Genomic DNA, 18,750 nt, shown 5'->3' on the forward strand with positions numbered 1-18,750 from the left:
GCTTTCCCTGCCCAGGAGCCTCCTATTCTTGTGGCTCCTTCAAAAGCCCAGCGCCTGACGAGGGGGTCTCCAAGTCTGCAGGGCAGCTCGGGAGACCAAGCCCTAGATCCGCCTCCTCCGAGCAGCCCCATGGAGCCTATGCTGTCGTCTTGCTATCGATCTGTTGTCGCCTTCAGTTGTTAGCACAACATGGGTGGAATAAGAAATGCTGTTGTTGCTGGGTGTGCTTTTTTAACAAAAGAAGTTCTGAGCAGAAGAAAGTTATGCGAGCCTTGCCGTCAGAAATAACTGTGCTATGCGTAGCCTAAGGAAAATTCCCACTCCGACCCTCTCGAAGGGATCACAGTGGAATTCTTGAAAGAATCATGTTGGGGAAGATCCTCAATACATTCTTGGCATTTCCCACAGGGGCTTGCATCTGCAGGATGCTTTGCAAGCTAATTAATGAATCAGGGCCCTCTTTGCATGTTACAGCTAAATGAGCCTTCCAAAGAGACCCAAGTGAGCTGTCCAAATCAGTCACTCATGCAAATGTAAAGTCTCTGTCACCTAAGGACAGAATTGATGGAGTGAGAAGTTTGGAAGCCAAGACACAGCTTGTCTCATCGGAGTGGGGATGGTCCTGGGAAGCAAGTTCCCTTGCCTGTGCCTCATTTTCCCACCCCCTGGCCTGCCTGGGGTTGCTAATTGGAGATGCGGGTGAATTCAGCAGCAGCTGCTCTGAATTCCCTGAGCACCGAGCACTGCTTGTACCTGCCCGTTCCTGCAGGATCTGCAGCCCACGGGTACCCAGGGAGTGTGACACATTCCTCCCTGCCTCTGATTTTTCCTTTTGCTTTCTGAACCTGATGCAAAGTAAGAGAGATGGCCAGTGGTGGTGTGAGCTGTGGGCCTGTGACCCCTCTGGCTGCGGGGGCCGTGAGCCGAGCCACCATCCTGCCGTTTGGGGGCTGCTCATGAGCCTTGTTCTCACTGCAAGTCCGACTTGTTTTCTTACTGCTTCTCTTTGCAGCTGAAGAAGTTGCTTCTCTCTCCATCGCATGTGCCTCCGAGCTGTGAGGCTCAGAGAGATGGGAGCGCCCGGCGCCCGGGGACCCCTAAGTCCAGACCCACACGGCCCTGCGCAAAGGTACTTGCTTATGTTGGCGAGCCAGGGCCTGCCCTACAGGAAACACTCGAGATCCTCCCGATGCCCAGAAACCGTCCTCCTGAAGGACGGTACCAGAGATGGTGTCAGGGGAGCATGAACAGCCTCTGAGTGGTGGCCATGGGCTGTGGGGAGCATCTGTCAGGAAAAGAGACAAAGCCAAGTCCCATGCTGATTACAGGGAAAAAAACGTGTTTGGGGAGCAGGAGAGGGAAGAGCCTCCGTGTGGGTCCACCACAGGCAGTCAGCCCAGCACTTTTGCTGTATTCATTTCTGCTTTGGGCTTAGCTGGGTTGTTAGTTCTTTCTCTTTTCTTCCAGCTCAGGTTCTGCAAAACTGCAGGCTTTGTTCTCCTTCAAGAAATGTTTCGATTTCATTGTGACCGAGTGGGGTCAGGACTCTCCCAGTCTCACTGAGCACTGCCTGATGAAACTCCTTCGCATTCCCTCACAGCCCCTCATTCCCTCCTCTCCAAAGGACTTGCAATCAAACATGTATCGATCAGCTAGGCTTAGCCTGAGGAGATAGCATGCAGCACCACAGAGCCCAGCCCGGTCACTTAAGCTAATCTCCTGAAATCCAGCAGAAGTCGCCATCAAAGATTTTTCTACTTGGATAATGGTAATTGTGCAGTGCATTAGGCCCAGCAAATTAGATTGCCTGGGAACAGCAGAAAAACTCTCCTACCAAAAAGGCTCATCATTTCGTACGGGCTGCTAATGGGGAAGGACTTGGTGTGGTCTCTGCTGCCAGGCTTGTGTCTCCAAAGGAGACCCTTGGACACAGAGCAGGTAGCTCTGCCTCGGAGGCTGGGAGATCCCAGGACTTGAGAGCAGGCTAGGATGCACCGTGATGCCAGGGAGAGGGAACCTGCCCCATGGACAGTTTGGGCAGGACAAGCCATCATGAAGACAGGTTGTCAAGAAGAGTTAGCTAGCAAAGGGCAGGGATGCCTGACCCATGAGTCCATGCAGCTCAGATCAGTTATTTATCATGTAGGGTTGCTTTGCCATGTTTTTAGAGAAGGCCAGTGCAACCCCAGTGCATACAGCCCCCTGGGCTCCTGGCGAGTCATGACCCAACCCCAAATGCCCATCCTGGATGAAGGGCTCAGAGAAGCAGCCTGTTCTGCAGGGACTGTAGGCCTAGGAGTGAGAAGGAGGCTCTCTTCCAGCCCTGAGGCCAGCACGTGCTCTCGCTGCTCTCAGCGCTCCAGGTGCTGTTGGCGTGAGCACGCAGGCTGGGGAGCAGGTGGGGGTTAGAGAGCGCTGGGCAGGTTGTCACCCCGGCGGCTCTTTCCTCTGTGCCTAGCGATTGCCTGCGTGCCAGGCGGCTCAGCAGGGCTGAGTTTCTCCTCTCTCCTCTCTGAAGGCAGAGGGTCCCCGGGACAGGAAGGCAAACCTCCAGCAGGCGCAGAGCCGGAGCTGCACGGAGCTGCACAGGCACCTCACGTCCGCAGCAACCTGCGCGCAGGCCAAAGCCGCCCAGGCCCCCGAGGAGTGTCAGAGCAGCCGCCACCACCCGCCCCTGGATGACTGCGCCCACCACGAGGATGACAGCGACTCCAGCGAGGACTCGCTGAGCTCTGGTGACACCGTGACCACCCCGCCCTCCTCCTCCGAGGACAGCACTGGCAGCCAGTTCTCCTGCGAGCGGGAGATGCACTCGATGGTGGAGCTCATCCGCTACATGCACACCTACTGCCTGCCGCCACGCAAACTGCCCGCGCGCGACCCTGCCGACACCAGGAGCCAGCCCTGTGGCAGCCCCTTCAAGAGGGCCAAGCCGGACGGCGCTTCGCCCACGCGCCCTGCATGCAGCGCCCAGAGCCGGCCGGGCTGTGCCTGGCAGGCAGCCAGCGGCTGCAAGAAGCCCAGGGCTTCTTTCTCCATCCTGAAGGAGCTCCTGGCTCGGGACCTTCTGTGTGACGTGAGCAAGCCATACCGTCTGAGCAAGCCGGTGTACGCCTCCCTCACCAGGCCTCCTGGCGCCTGGTCGCCAGGGACGGCAGCCCAGGATGGGGAGGACGCCAGCGGGGCCTGCACATCCAGAGCCAAAATGCCGCCGGAGAAGGCAGAGCTGTGGCCAAGCCCCAGGGCGGAGGCGGAAGCGCTGCAGGATCCTGACAGCCTCGAGGACGAGGCGGGGAAGCGGGCGGGCAGCGTGGGCCCACCGGGCGCAGGCAGGGTGGCCCGCAGGCAGGAGAGCGCCGTGTACGCCGTGCGCCGCTCCAAGAGACTCAACCCCGAGCTGGGCCACTGGCTCTCATTCCTTGACGAGCCGCCCCCAGAGCCGCCTGTCCCCGGTGAGCCCGCCGAGAGCCGAGGCCCCTGGGAGGCCGCCAGGGAGCCGGCCCCGGAGAGCTTCTCGGCCGAAGAGCCGGCGGCGGAGGTGGAGGTGGGGGGCGCGGAGGACGGGGACGGCGGGAGCGCCACACAGGCTGCCGAGCCACGGCCGCTGCCCCCGGGCGACAGCGAAGGGGGCGGCGGGGCCAAGAGCCGCCACTGCGCCCTGCTGGAGCGAGCAGGTGAGGGGCCGGGGCCACCGCCGCCCTGCCCGCCCGCGCGCTGCTCCCCGCATGCCCCTGCCTCGGTTTCCCCACCCCTGTAGCGAGACAGCCTCCCTTGGGTAGCCTTGCGTGCAGCAAGTGCAAAGCCCAAGACCAGCATGAGGTTTCGCCTTCATCTGGAGACTCTGTAGGAGACATGTAACTAACCCAGCAAGGCACTGGGCCACCCCGTCCTGCAGGGCTCCCTCTCCCTGCCACATGCCCCACGGCAGAGCCCCACAGCAGGGCTCAGCTTTGCTGCTGCCCTCAAACGCAGCTCTTGGAGCCTTCTGCCATGAGCGCCTTGGCAGTGCGCGCTGCCCCCTCCTGCCGGCACTGCCTGCGCTGCAGCAGCATCCCCCTGCCCCGGCTCCCCGAGCCCCGGCCTCGCAGCGAGCACGGCTCATCAGTAATGCTGCTTCTCTCCTTGTCTTTCAGAAACACCCCGGTGTCTCACCCTGTCCTTGGCGCAAACGTAAGTGTCAGCAGAGCCTGTGTTGGCCCCACGCACCTCACTGGGGCCGCAGAGCCACCCCAGCATGCCTGGCTGTGCGAGCTCCAGGGCAGCTCACACGGAGCAAACCGGGAGAGCTGCAGACGGGTCGCAGGGCAGAGGCTGCTGCTGGACTGTGGCTTCGCTTGTTGCCCCAGTGCAAGGAGCTGTGGTGGCATCAGGGCCTGGGGTTGGGGCAGGCTCTTTCCCTGGGCCCTGTAGGACGTGGTGCAGAGAGGAGGCTGTGGCTTGTCCCGCCGTGGTGACAGCCAGGGCACGCCGCTCACCTGGGTCCCTGTGCCCAGTTGCAGCTATACCCTGCTGAGACTGCTTGTCAGCTTCTGGCCACATCACAAAGCTCTTCTGCAGGCCCAAGGAGTGCAAGTCTCCTCTTTTTTGGATTGTGGTTCATCTGAACACCTTCTCTCTCCCCATTTTCTTCTTCCCTCAGGGACCCAACCTTTGGGAAGAGAAACTTTGAGCCAGTGCTGACTGTGGAGCTATGTGGGACAGCAGGTAGGACAGTGCTTCCTTCCTACATCACCAGCATTTATCCTGAGGGGAGGTAACAGCCTCCCCTGAGGGGAGGTAAATTCAGCCTGGAGTCACCCAGCTTTGGCTGTGCCCAGCTTAGAGGAGCACCGTTTTGGTCCTTCCCGGGCAAGGAGTCCTCCCCATGCAGTGAAGCCAGGGGATTTACCGTGTGCTGCCTCTGTGCTGGGAGCTCCAAGAGCAGCTTGCAAGCCTCTCCTTTAGAAAGGCAGGTGCCGGTGAACATGTTTGGGACAGGGCACATCTCTACACAGGCTGGGAGTGCAGGGAGGATCCGCTGATCGTGTTGGTACCAGACATCCTTGTTTTCCCCCAAAGTGCTGTTTGAGCAATGAGGCCACAGAGGTGGAGGTTGAGGGGTACCACATAGGCTCGCATTAAGGGAGGTTTCCAGAGCAGCCTCCTTCCCAGACACGTCTGGTCTAACTTGGGTGTTGAGATCAGTCAAGATGTTAACACTCCACGCAAATTGTGTAGCAGAAGGAAGCAAGGGCTTGGCCCAAGGTGTCCCTTGGCACAGCTCAGGGTGTCCACGAAACACCTGAAGGTGGGGAAGGAGGGGACTGAGGAGGGAAAAGCCTTCCCTATGGTTGCTGCTGGCCTCCAACTCATTGTTTGCAATGGGCCTTTTGAGTTGGAGGCGAGAAATAAATAGCAGGCATTGAAGTGAGGCAGTGGATTGGTTCCCTCTGGAGACTCCCTGGGCCCACTTCTCCTAGCACAGTGTAGTGCTGCACTGACACAAACCCTCCTCAGAGGGCTGACTCCTGTGGTTTGTTCTGGGGGGGTTAAGGTCTCACACCGCCCACCACGCCACCATACAAACCAGCTGAGGAGGACCTGTACAAGCCAGACATCCCTCAGGAGGGAGGGAAGGAGAATACCACCACCACCAGCCCTGGGATCACAGCAGATGTGGCAGCTCCCCGGAAACCCCCGAAGAAGCACCCCGAGAGGACAGAGCTCTTTGCCCACCTGAGCCGAGCTGCCGCGTGCCCGGCTCTCCCTGAGCAGCAGGGAGTGCTGAAACGGCCCTTCTCACGCTCCTTTGGAGACCATGACTACTGCCAGGTCATGAAGCCTGAGGCTGCTCTCCAGAGGAAGGTGCTCAAGTCCTGGGAGCCCCCGAGCCACGTGGAGACTGACCACAAGAGGAGGGTCCCAGACGCACATTACCAGGGCCTGGACCTCAGCGGCAAGGAGACGAGCAGCGAGATCTTGTGGAAAGGTGGCTTCAAGCAGCTGAGAGACCAGGAGATCAGAGCCAGTTTAACCAAGCACTTCGGCTTTCTGGACAGTGCTCTTGATGATGAGGACATGGCCTTCTGCAAGACCCCTGAGTATGACACTGTCTTTGATGACAGCTGCAGCGAGAGTGGCTCTCTAGTGGAAGAGGAGGAGGAGGAAGAGGAGGAAGAGGAAGAACACTGCGATAGTCCACTGGACACAAAGCTTTGCCTGCGGAGAAACCCCCTGTCCAGGAGCAGTTTGCACTACTGTTCTCGGAGTAGATCCAGCTCGGGGTCTTCGTGCTGCCGGTCCCGATCTCCAGCAAGCAGGCGCACCTTCAGGTACAGGTGGGCAGTGACAGGGCTTGGTGCCTTTTGGCAGCGGGGCTCTAGAAGGCAGACAGGGACAACAGGCTAAGGAGAGAGATGCAGGACAGAGCACGTGACTGCGCTCTCTGTCCTGCCTCTGACATAAACTCTGCATGAACCGTCTCTCATAAAATCCCTGAGGGGAGTAAATAAGGACTGAGCATTCGTTATCCTTTTTGATGCAAAAACTACATAGCACTAAATGGAACTAAGAGGAGGCAGGTTCAAACCAACTACAGCCAAGTACTTCATCACACAACCTGCATGCATCTGTGGAGGATGTTGAAAATTGGCCCAGGGTCAGGGGGAGGCTGAATCAGCAGAAACAGGAAGCCTGTCAAGAGAAGAGAAGTATATTGTGAGTGGCTAAATATACAGAAACCAGAGCAAGAGTTACAGGCAGCAGTATTTGGGGCAGTTCTTTCCCTGCAGTTTCTTAGTTTCTTTCTGCATTTGGTCACTGCTTGAGACAATGCTGGGTCCTCAGCATGACCCTGCATGGTCCTCGCTAATCGAGGAGATCAGTGCTTTCCCGAAGGAGTATTGGAGGCCCCTGTTTTTGGCACTAGCCCTGAGGCAGCTTCACTCAGGTTTTCCTGTCCACCCGCACTGATGTGAGCCATGGCCAAGCTCTAGCCAAAGGTACTACCTGACTGCACAGGACGGAGCAGTTCCTGGGGTAAGGGCTGGTTATGGAGTCCCTCCCGCATCTGTAAATAAGGATTTCCTGGTATCTTCAGTGTCAGAGCAGGTGCAAGAGAAAGTGGCCCAATCGGAAAAGCGTGATGCTTTCTGGATCACCCCCTGCAGCCCTCTGTAGCTGCCCGTGTTTCCCAAGCTCCTGCCTGCCCCTGCAGAATTGACTTTGCCTCAGTTTCCTTCGGATGTTTGAAGCTTTCCGTGCAGGATCCTCTCTTGGGGCTGAACTCCTCTCTTGCTTCGCAGATGTGAAAACAGTGAGCAGTGTCAAGGTGGCAATGCAAACCGGGGCCAGATGGAGAAGAGGAGAGAAAAGGCCATTGTAAGTGACCTGCGGGCACCGTGCTGAACGGGGCGGAAGCGGCCCCGCTTCCAGGGGCAGCAGACAGCTTCCTCCTGTTGACACCTATGTCAGCACCAGGAAAAAGCAATTCACAAGCCCAGTTCATCTCCTGCTCCAGAAAAGAGATGGTGGAGCACATATTAGCCCTGGCTTCAGCTTCCCTTGGTGCAAGGCCAGTGCTAAACCAGGCCATGGCAGGGGGGAACCTAAAGTGAAACAGAAGCAATTGGAAATTGGCAATACACAGAGTCCTTGGCACAGGACTGTCCCGAGCATCCTATGTCAGTGCTTCCATGCCCTTGGAATTGGCAATTAGGGTGGTGAAGGATGGGAATCCCTGAAATTGCTAAGCTATTATTGATGAAAGCCCTGCTGCAGGGAGAGAGCCGCAGAGGCACGTGGCAACTCCGTGCATGTGTATGCATGAGTGGGGTTTGTGTGTGCAGGCAGGGAATGTATAGTTGCTCTGTTCTGCTGTACACACACACGCACACATTCACACACCCCCTTCTGGCATTTTTTTCTGGCACAACTGAATTCTTCCCCCAGAAATGCTCAAGAATATTTCCTGACAACTTAATGTAGGAAAACGAGGCTTCAGGAGAAATCTGATTGGGAAGAAAGGCTATGTGGTTGCTTCAGGCTGGCTGCAGCTCTGTTCGAAGAGACATGTTATATGGCTGAGCCCTGCGGTAGAGATTCCCTGTGAGCAATACCTGGACTAGCCATGAATTGGTGCACAGGTAGCACTGTGCGTCTCAGGAATTACCAACCAGGCTAGTGCAGGGCTGAGCCTGTGTGTAGCAGCCTCTTGAAGCCCCATTTCCAGAGCGGGTGCAGCAATGCTGCATCGTGAGGGCACGCAGGCTCCTTGGAGACTTGCATTTCACTCATCCACCAGCAGAAGCAGAGGCTGGGCTTGGAATGATCCCTAACCACTTGCCTTGTGTTTGCCAGGGGGAAGGCAGGGTGGTCTATATCAGAAACCTCTCCAGCAACATGAGCTCCAGTGAACTGAAGAAGCGCTTTGAAGTGTTTGGGGAAATCGTGGAGTGCCAGGTCCTGTCCAGGACTAACAGGTAGGCACTGGGAAGCCTGCAGAGCATGGCACAGCTGCGTGCCTGCCCTTCTCCCCCAGGGCTGCAACAGCAAAAGGCCCTCTCTCCCAGTAGCAATATCAGCAGCTGCTTCCAGCCTTTGCGTGCTCACCTGTGCCCCCAGCTGCAGTGTGTGAAGCCGGCAGGCTGCTAACTTTGTGCAGGTGGGGCAAAATGCTCTCGACAGGTCCAAATCCAGAGCACTCAGTGACCCAACCTGTGCTGCACCCAGCTCTCAGCCATTGCGCGAGGAGGCTCGATGTGTCCCTCTTTCTAGAACTGTTTTTTTTTTTTTACCACAAATAGTACATGTCCCCACAACAAGGCTGGCCCTGCTCAGGGAGAATGTGGAGGGCAGGAGCTGACTGGTGCAAGAGGGCACAATGCCAAGAGATGAGGGACTGTGGGGTCTGTCGCATCTTGAATTCTTTCTCTGGTTGCTCAGGGGGGATAAATATGGCTTCATCACCTACCGGTATTCAGAGCATGCCGCCTTATCTCTGAGGAATGGCCCCTCGCTAAGGAAGAGGAATGAGCCCTCATTCCAGCTCAGCTCTGGTGGCCTCGGGCACTTCTGGACCAGATACGCTGACTTGGGTAAGAAAACACGAGCTGCTTTGTCAACAGTGTCTTATTTCATCGGTACAGAGTTGTGATGACAGGCTGTACTTTTGAACCCTTGTCATGCAGGATCCCCAACCTCATAACAGACTGTACTTAAAGCCCACCTACTCTCATATGAGTCATGTAGCTGTTCTTTGCAAAGCCTTAGAGGCTGAGCTAAGGTGTAGAGAAGAAAAGCAACTTGCCTGGGGACCCCGAGTGTGTTGGCTGTAAATAACATCCCACCCCAGAAGTACCGAGGCTCAGCTGAGGCACAGCCTGTGCTTCCTCAGCTGTGTTTTTTCTGGGGTTTGAACACTTTCCAGCAGAGACCTCCCTTCCCAGTTGTTGGGGAAAGCAGTTCTTAGTGCAAGAGTTGATGTGTTTTATTGCCCCATAGAACAGATTCACCACCTCGGAAAGGTCCTTTTCACCCAGAAGGACTACACAGATGTGCTGTTTGGACCTAGGCAAGCACATACTCTGTTTTCACCAGATCCCCTGCCTCATTCAGCCCCGAAGTCAGCCAGGGTCTCATTTTATCTGCTCGCTCAGCAGGTGATAGGGACTTACGTAAAGCACAGGAGCAAAATCCTCTACTAATGCTGAAAGAGCAATGTGATCTAGACCTTGTTTAGTCCTTGTTACTGTGATCTTCAGGTGCTCCACAAACACCATGCATTTATTTTTATACCCCCTGCAGGAGGTGAAGTGTTTGTTATCCCACTTCATGGATGAGTAACTGAGGCCCAGAAGATAATTCTATAAGACTTGAGTTATCTTGATGTCCATTCTGATGCCAGCACTGCCTGGTCCTTCAGCACTTTTTATTTCACCTGTTCAGAGCAGATTTTGCTCTGGTTTTGGATGTGAATGTATTTATTCATCCAAATAAATCTCAGGGTCTCCTATTTTGGGCACTGAGAGATAAAAAACAGGTAGTGCTCTGTGATGAAAGTGTTGGCAATGGTTGTGCAGTGTTACTGGTAGGGAGGCCAGGGATGGCATGTACCTAACTGCCTTCCTGCTGTAGGAGAATCCCCTCCAGCCCCAGCTCTTCTCTTCCTCATGGGCTGAGGGCTGCAGGGGCCACAGTTCTTCCTGCACAGCCTGACACGTTCTCAAAACCCCATTTGTCTTGTGTATGGGGCAAGATGGAAAAAGCAAAATGCAATTAACGCCATTAATGTCTCTATCAAAAATATACACACACCCTGTGTGTGTATAAAATATACAGCCACCATAAATTAGGCAATGTTATTTCTGGCATTTCCTAAGTTTCCTGGGCTTTGTGATGGCACTACCTGTTTATTGGTAGTATCATTAGCCTCTGATATGAGAGATGGGGGAGCTCCGCAGGCAGACTCTAAGGCTTGTCACAGACAGGGCTAGATGATATGAAAATTGCCATTTTCTGGAGGCTCAGAACTCATCTGGATCTGCCCTGTTTTTGTGATCCTGGGAGCAGGTGTCTGGCTGATATGTGGCTGGGCAGTGGTAGAGCCTGTCTGCCAAACAACTCTTTGCTCCTTTCAAGTAGGAGAGAAACAGCACATTTTTCTGCTTGAGCTCATTCTTGAACATGTGGCTGCACCCAAACTTCCCAAGACAAAGTCAGAGGCAGGCATCCTACTTGGGAAATTCTGGTTTAGATGGCTAACACCACAGTTATAACCCCCTGCAAGCTGAAAGCCTCCTGCCCTGGGGAGCATGGGGAAGCTGTAGCCCAAGAGTTTGCTTAGAGGTGGCAAATATGTCCCCCTGTGTGCCTCAGTTTCTCTACCTGCAGCAGGAATATGTTAGTACAAGCCCAGGACACAGGAAGCAGCTACTTTTCTCCTCAAAGATGCCCAGCCTGGCAGGGCCGGGGTGCCCGGCCCCCCTGACCTTGCCCTGTTGTGTCCCTGTCATTCCCAGATTGCAGCGCAGAAGAGTCTGCCCCAGCTCCAGTGAAAAGCAAGTATGAGACCATGGATTTTGACAGCTTGCTGCAGGAGGCCCAGCTAAGCCTGCATCGATAACAGCCTTAACCTTGGAGGAATACCTCAATACCTCAGTCAAGGCACTTCCAAAATGTTTACGTTTTCAAAGAAATTATTCAGTCTATGAAAAGCGAGAGAGAGAGCGCGAGAGAGAGCACGCACGCAAGAGAGAGACTGCTGTCCCTTTCAATCGATGTTTACATTGAACAAAGCTGCTTCTGTCTGTGAGTCCCCATGGTGTCGATGTCTCACTGCCACACATTAGTCTCCCTGCTTCTGACTGGTTGTTTTAGGGTGAGCCTAGGAGCCCTCCGTCCCCCTCCCCGGCCCCTGTCCCGTCTTCCCCCGTCCCGTGCTCCCGCCATGGAGTTGCAGCTGTGTTCACCATAACATTTTTGTCCGTAGTGTGTGATGATGAAATTGTTAATTGTGAATAGAATCAGGATTATAAACTAATTTTTAATAGAAGAAGAAAAAAGTATATACTTAAAAAAAGAAATGTATTTATGGCTCAGATGTACTGTAATTCAGATTTATTGTACCGCTTCCTTGATTTTTAACTATGCACTGTAATGAGGCACTTGCCACTGAGCAAATGGGGGGGTCAGAGCAGAGTGGCAGAGGCAGCGCCCGCGCGCGCCGTGGCGCTTGGTGGCCGGGATGGCCCCTGCCCTTTGCCGCGAGCTCTTCTCCTTGGCGGGTGGCCGGAGCGCCGAGCTTCCCTAGGGAAGCCCCCGCGCTGGGCGCGAGGCGGGAGCAGGCGCGAGCGAGCGGGGCGCGCTGGGAGGCCGCAGTCGGCCGAGGCGAGCGCTGCTCGGTGCCCGCAAGCCCCAGCGCCCTTGGACGGCAGAGAGAAGCCTGCAGGGAGTCACCCCGGCGGCCTGAGCCCGCCGCACGCGCGGTGCTGCCTGGGTGTCTGGAGGGATGCGCTCATCTTGCTGGGGGCAGAGGGCTGTGAGATGTTTCTGGCTTCTCCGCAGCCCCTGCAGCGGCTGGGAGCCGCTGGGCAGGGCGTTTGCTTGCGGCTCGCTTCCCTGCCATGCAGAGGAACCGGGGCACCGAGATCCTTCTCTTCATCTCCGCCTGGCAGCAAGCCCCAAATCCACCTGCGCAGCAAGGGGGGACACGGCAGCTAAGCTGAACATCTCTGGCCCTTCCTACGCGCTGCCCTCTCTCTAAAAGCCATACACTTTCCCAGCACCAGGTTGGCCACCCGACTCTTTCCCCGTCCCCATGCTGGCCGCTCTCTGCTGTCCTCTCTGTCCCCTCGGCCAGGGCTCATGTCTAGCAGTGTGAAGGAAGCGTCGCAGCTTCGCAGTGTGTTTGTGGCTCCGGCTGGCCTGCCCACTGGCTAGTGCTGACCTGCTCTGCCTCTCGCCGGGGGCCGGCAAGGCCGCCCGGCAGCGCTGGATTTAAGGCATGCTGAAGCAGCATCCCCATGAAGTCTGCTTGCAAACTTGCCCTTCGTCTCTGGGAGAGCTGGGCGGGGAGCGACCCCACCGCTGGTTGGAGGAAACCCAACCAGGAGCAGACCAGAGACACCATTTCCCAGAGGGAAGTGGAAATCTTACTGACTCCTCAAGCCATCTCCATAGTTTCCATTTGCTTTTCAGACACAGAGACCACTAGGGATTCAGCCATCCTATGTAGATAGAATATTATAGCCTTAACTCTGCCAATAGCTAGATTAGAGTCTTCTGGGGTCTCCCCTAACATGACTTAGGGTTTTTATTTTCATTTCCTTGGTGGAGATGTTATTTCATCTTACAGGGAGTATGACCAAAGTCTGCACAATTGCATGAGGTTCAGCTCCAAGAACCTAAAGCCTGCCCGTGTGGTCCGTTGCTCTATGGACTTGCTTGCACCACTTGCAGCATAAGCTAATCTTCAGTGGGAGAAAGAAGACCAGAAGCAAAGATACCAGCACAATTACCTGGTGATTTCTCCCTTCTTTTGTGGAACCCATGGTTCTGAAAATGACCAGCTACGTGGTGTAGCGTCCCACGGGCTCCTTGGCGATTTGAACCCTGTTCCCAGTTCTGTTCTCAGTGATAATCACTGTCGGGGAACAGCCCTTGTGCCATTTCGGTCTCAGCCCAGAGTAGCAGCAAGGTTCAACACCTCTCCTGTACAGCGGCCACAGGCTCTCCCCTGCTTCTCATCCCACTTGGCATACACGAGGAACTCTGGCCGAGACTGAGCATCTGCTATTGGCAATTGCCTCATTGTAGCTTTGCCTTTTTCTGTCCTAGTATTTCCTCACAACAATGATGTTTACATGTGATTGCTATAGAGCTTATGTAGAATGTATATAGCGACACATTTAGGGTGGGTAGTACTGTTCTGTGCTGTGCTGATGTTTTTCAGAAAACGATCAATCAAAAAAAAAAGAAAAAAAAGAAAGAAAAAACATTAAAAGAACAGCTAAGTGGAATTCTTCCATCTCCTTGCTCAGCCCAAGGCTGGACCTCAGCCCACAGAATGGGGCTGGGTCCAGATGGAGAATGCATCAAGCGAGATGAACGCACAAGGGTTGGACGCAGCAGCCAGGGGAGGTTTTGCAGAGCGCAGAGGAGCCTCCTCCCGTGTGAATCACTCAGTTGCTTCATGAGCACTGGTTTCCATGTAGCCAGATCTAAAATTTCACACAGTTTTCCCAAGGCTGGACTTCCCGTGTCAGCTAGCAGCCAGTGACCTTTGAAGAGCTTCTGCGCATGGAGTAAGGGTCTCTTGAGGAGAAAGGAAGATCTTGCAATGCACAGAGCCCATCAGTACTGCAGGCCTGGGATAGGAAGAGATGCAATAAGTGGTCTTTGTGTTGCCTGAAGCCTATAAATTGGAGGGGAGGGAGTAGTTCTCTCTTTCTCTCTTTCTCTCTTTCTCTCTTTCTCTCTTTCTCTCTTTCTCTCTTTCTCTCTCTCTCTCTCTCTCTCTCTCTCTCTTTCTCTCTCTCTTTCTCTCTCTCTTTCTCTCTCTCTTTCTCTCTTTCTCTCTCTCTTTCTCTCTTTCTCTCTTTCTCTCTCTTTCTCTTTCTCTCTCTTTCTCTCTCTCTCTTGTCGTTCTCCCTTTCTCTCTCCCTTTTTCTCTCTTTCTCTTTTTTCTCCTCTCTTTCTTTTGAATTGGGTGGTTTACCTTCCCTCCTGCCTTGGGAAGTTTCTCCTGACCTTTTGCACTGCTGCAGGAAACGCACTCGTGCGGCAGGAGCTGCCCCCTCTGCTGCTGCTTGTGGCTCCGGCCGCCTCGGCTTGTCCTTGCTGAATGTAAAGGCAGAGGGTCGCGGTTTGCAGTCCCTGCTGCTCAGCTCCACGGGCTGCCTGCCACCGTTAAGACTGGGTGTATGGGGAGGATGCCCAACTTAGAAGCTCAGGCGTGAATATTTAATGGGTTTGGAATCACTCCTGCAAGGTTTGTGATGAAAAATAAGTTTCCATTTTTTTTTTTCATAGAAAGGTATCTTTAACTTGCAGTGCTCTATTCTGCACTGGGGTAAGGAAGGAGGGCTTTGGCACAAGGTGCAGACGGGAGTTTCCTCCGTTACGGACTGTGATCTCATTCTGGGCCCTGCAGAGAACGCAGGGCCAGGCACGTAGCTCTGCAAAGAGCCGCCCCGAGCGCTGCGCAGGGAGCGCAGCCCGCGGCGCAGCCGGAGGCCGCAGCGCTTTGCGGGACTGCAGAATTTGCAGGAATCCTCGTCTGCGGGGGCTCTGCCGCCACAGGAGCAGCTTTGAGCGCTGCGGGGCCTGGCCCTGGCACGGAGCGGAGCCCTGCGGCCCTGTGGGGCTGCGCGTGTGCTGAGGCCGCTGCAGCTCGTTGCACCTGGGCCCTGTGGGGCTGCGCGTGTGCTGAGGCCGCTGCAGCTCGTTGCACCTGGGCTGTGCCCGCGCACGGCCGCCCCGCGCGGGGCTCCCCGGGCCTGAGCGCCGCCCGCGCCTGCAGGGCTGGCAAAAAGGGGGCTTCCCTGAGACAGGATGGGAGCAAAGGGTGTATTATGGTAGGCAATAAGCAAGGAGGAGATTTATTTTTTTAAGAATACCTGACGACAGAATGTGCCCTGATAGTTTCCTTGAAGTACTGTGGGGAAATGCTAAATGTGAAGAATTTAGTGGCAAAATGCCCATTCACTTTTTTGCACAGATTTGCCCCAGGAAATCTGTTAGTTTCAAGGTGGGATATGCTGTCTTGGCTTGGAATCCAGTGATTCCTGGGACTTTTTTGGAAAGGAGAAAATATTTCTGAATGTCTGTGCTGAATGCAGAGGACAATCCAGTGTTTTAAGAGTGGTGTTGCCCCAAAGAAAAGGCCTATCCCAATTCCTCCCCAGCGCAGCTTTCTCAGCTGTGTGTCTTCCATAGGGAAGCAGCAGCTCGGTCACTAGGTGAGTCGCAGTGGTGCATGCAGAGGAGCACTACAGAGTTACAGACCAGCGCTTTCTTTATCTTTTCATTTTTGTTCTCTTTTCTTTTTTCTTTCTGTCTTTTTGGAAGTACGCTGAGCACTGAAACACACCGTTGTTCGTAGCTGAGCCGTGAAACCCTTTCTGTTCTAAGCATCTTCGTCCCTCCCTGACAATCTCAAGCAATATAGAACCAAATGAAGCCTTCTGGTTTGCATTCCTCTTCCTTCATCAGTCCTGGAATCAGGGAATGGCTTCGGAAGTCTGGCTGTGACATGCCAGGTGGCACTGAAAGGGGCATTATTTACCCGAGAGCCAAACTGAGTTAATACTAAGGTAGGGAGGGAGTGTGTGTATGCATGTGAGAAAGAGAGAACATTTAAACTGATGCATTTCTTGAGAAAGGTGTAAGAATTTCACCTAAAAAGGGGCACATCTGCTTTGTTATTTATAATAAAAGCTAAATTCTTTTTTTTTTTTTTTTTTTTTGAATAAAAGGACACTGCTCTTAGGGGCCAATTCTGCCTCCCTTCCTCATGCTGAGTAAGTACTACTTAACTCTGTGATTTTTTATTTGCAGAGTAAGTAAAACTAGCAGAATGGAACGCTCTGTGATTAAGAATCAAGATTTTAGTTGATTTTTTTTTTAATTAGTAGGTTTTTTTTATATTTCACTTGTTTTTTTCCCCAGTTACGTTCCATTGTGTCCTTATTTATGTAATATACTTTAACCTTAAAAGACGGCATGGATTCTTATGCCTTTCCTTTATTATTATTGTTATTATTTTTAAAAAGAGGTTTATTTCTAGTGTGATTTAACTGTCTACCTTCTAAAACAAGAGAACGTTTTCTTGTATTTTTACATTGTCAGATTCTATAGTTTCATAGATAATTTAACCAAATCGCTCAATGTATTATCTATATCTATCCAGTGGGTATAAAAGTTCTATTTTAAATTGTGTAAATACTTCAGAACTGGCTTCTTTTTTCAGACTCCCCCTGCTGTGGAGTTACTTGTTTACATCACAAAGACTGTAGAATCTCTACGCTCATGTACTGTAAATAGTGAAGTGATCTGCCTATAAATAAACTATAACATATATACTATAAAGTGGAAAAAAAAAAGCAACAAGTCTGTGCTGATCCTGCTTCAGTTGCCTCGTGCTGGCTGCGTGCGGGGAGGAGGCGGTTGGTGATTCACTAAGTGCCTCCCGCTGCCGGGGCGGCCCCCGTGTCTGCAGGAGGGTCGGGCACCGCGGAGCCTCCCCGGCTCGTCCCCTGCGGAGCCTCCATCCCTCCCGGGCCTCCGTGTGCGCGGCTGGAGCGCGGGACAGCCCTCTGTTCTGCTTCTCAGAGTGCCGCTTGCTTGGGGTGCATAGGAATAGTCACTGCTTTAAGCTGAGTGTGCAGGAAAAGCCTCCGTCTGATACTCTTTGGGGAGCCCACGTGGAATGAGCAGCTGGCCCTCCGAGAAGAAACCCCCCGAACAGCGCTCGACCACCCCATGGGGCAACTGCTTTTCCTACATACGCAGCACTGCAGCAGGAGCAGCTCCTGGAGACATCAGCAGGAATCGCTGCAGGCCCAGACGCTGGCAAGCCAAGGAACATCCGCCTGCACCGGGAAGCACCGCAGCTCTCCCTGCAGGAAACACACACGACATAGGAGCAGTATCCAGCTTCATGTTGGCACTCGGGATTCACCCTGATTGGGGTCCCGTGGCAGAAGGCACCGGAGGGAGGAGGGCAGGCAGCCGAAGCTCCTGGGATGTGGATGTTGAAGCAGCCACAGGCTGCTGCAGAGCCAAGGCTGGATCGCAAGGGGAAAATGCAACGACGCAGACAAGTCTCCAGGCGAGGCTGTAAAACCATTTGGCTTAAGAGCAGCAGTCTGAAGCTGTGAACACAGACCCAACCCAATGCCAGGAGAAGGGTCTCCACAGACCCATCTTGCTGGGGCAAGAGACGGATGAGATGAGCCAAGATCCATCGCCCAGCATCGTGTCCCCATGGTCGTGTGAGCAGAGAGTTCAGCCTCTTGGCAGAGATGATGCTTCCAGCACCTACAGTCAGCAAGTGCTGCCCAGCCAAGTGCCAGCACAGCCGGGAAGCTGAAGCAAACACCCGTCCCCAGCTGTGCCCGGATGAGGCCCGAGGCCAGGGGCATTCACTGAATTTATCCAGAATTTTACGCCGCCAGGCAGGAGTGCTCAGCGCTCCTAGCTGAGGAGGTCTGTGACACGCTGAGCTGTCCCTGCCGTTCTGTTCTGCCGCTCTGTGGGATTTGCCCAGCCCTCCGAGAAGAGCAGTGCAGGTAGCCGAGCCGGAGGGCACGTGGCTGCCCAGCGGCGCGAGGCTGGCGCTCTGCTCTGTGCTCTGCCGGGTCACGTTCCCCCGCACAGCGCAGCCAGCCAGGACCTTGGCTTGGGGGTCTCCCCCACCCCGGACAACCTTTCCGCATCTCTTGTCCCAGGGCTGCAGGTCAAAACTCTCCTCCGAACCCAAAGCTCTTGCCGTTTTCCCTGGGGTTGAGGCAGCACTAACGGAGCATGGATGGGAAGCCAGTTTCCCAGTCTGGAGGCCAATGAAGGGCTTCAGGGCCACCAAGAAATGTTCTTCCCAGATGTGACAGGGTGGGGTTATGTTGCCAGTGCCACAACAGATTAAAACATGCAACTGTGAGGAGGAAATCCGGGAATGCAGCCGGATGCGCCGTGTTGGAGGGCAGGAGGCGGCGGGCGCGAGGGCTGGCGGAGGCCGCGGCAGCTCGACGCAGGTTGGGGGCCGGGGCCGCAGCGGTGGTCGCAGCGGCAGCTGAGGATGGGCCTTTCTGGTGTGACCCAAATCATTTCGTTCCCAGGCAGCTTCCCGGAAAGCAAAGGCCTGCTGCCATTTCTCGACTGCTATCCGTCCATCTGGTAAGCTGATCTAAGGCCTGAAAAGGAGCCGTTTATGGACACTTCACTAAATCAGTCTGGCAGATCAATTAATCCCAACAATTACTTCCATCAATTTCAGGGGGAAATAAAAAGGGAAGACAGTGCTTCATGCTGGCATAAATTTCCCTCTGGCAATTTCTCACTAAGGAAGTTCAAAACAGTTCTTTCTGCTGTAGAAAAGACAGCAGGCAGCAGGAGCAAGGGCTGGGCTTGCTAACCCAAGAAGTCCCTGCTGGGACTGTGTTCCCATCACGTCTGCCAGAGATTCTTCTTTAGGGAATAAAGATGCCTTAGCCTGGGTTGCACAGGAGCATCCTCTGCTTCCCTAGGCAAATGGCTCTGTCTGAAAACACCTTG

The 18,750-nt window shown here is 54.3% G+C and overlaps 1 protein-coding gene across 2 annotated transcripts in view; it reads left to right on the top strand.

Moving 5' to 3' along the window:
* The window catches only part of PPARGC1B (PPARG coactivator 1 beta), a 54,723-nt gene extending 43,096 nt beyond the window's left edge, over positions 1-11,627 (top strand). Inside the window, exons 4-12 of one of the 2 annotated variants that reach the window (XM_088521521.1) lie at positions 1,013-1,129; positions 2,519-3,674; positions 4,134-4,170; positions 4,640-4,704; positions 5,534-6,317; positions 7,284-7,359; positions 8,338-8,459; positions 8,923-9,074; positions 10,998-11,627. In XM_088521521.1, the coding sequence (XP_088377647.1) occupies positions 1,013-1,129; positions 2,519-3,674; positions 4,134-4,170; positions 4,640-4,704; positions 5,534-6,317; positions 7,284-7,359; positions 8,338-8,459; positions 8,923-9,074; positions 10,998-11,101 (2,613 nt within the window). In that variant the 3' untranslated portion in view covers positions 11,102-11,627. The remainder of the gene's footprint in view (positions 1-1,012; positions 1,130-2,518; positions 3,675-4,133; positions 4,171-4,639; positions 4,705-5,533; positions 6,318-7,283; positions 7,360-8,337; positions 8,460-8,922; positions 9,075-10,997) is intronic. The other variant, XM_088521514.1, reaches the window with a different exon arrangement.
* The last annotated feature ends 7,123 nt before the right edge of the window (positions 11,628-18,750 follow it).

This window comes from Tinamus guttatus, unplaced genomic scaffold (assembly GCF_059628265.1).
Source record: "Tinamus guttatus ecotype Peru unplaced genomic scaffold, ASM5962826v1 Tinamus_guttatus_pri_ptg000007l, whole genome shotgun sequence".
Classification (NCBI taxonomy): domain Eukaryota; kingdom Metazoa; phylum Chordata; class Aves; order Tinamiformes; family Tinamidae; genus Tinamus; species Tinamus guttatus.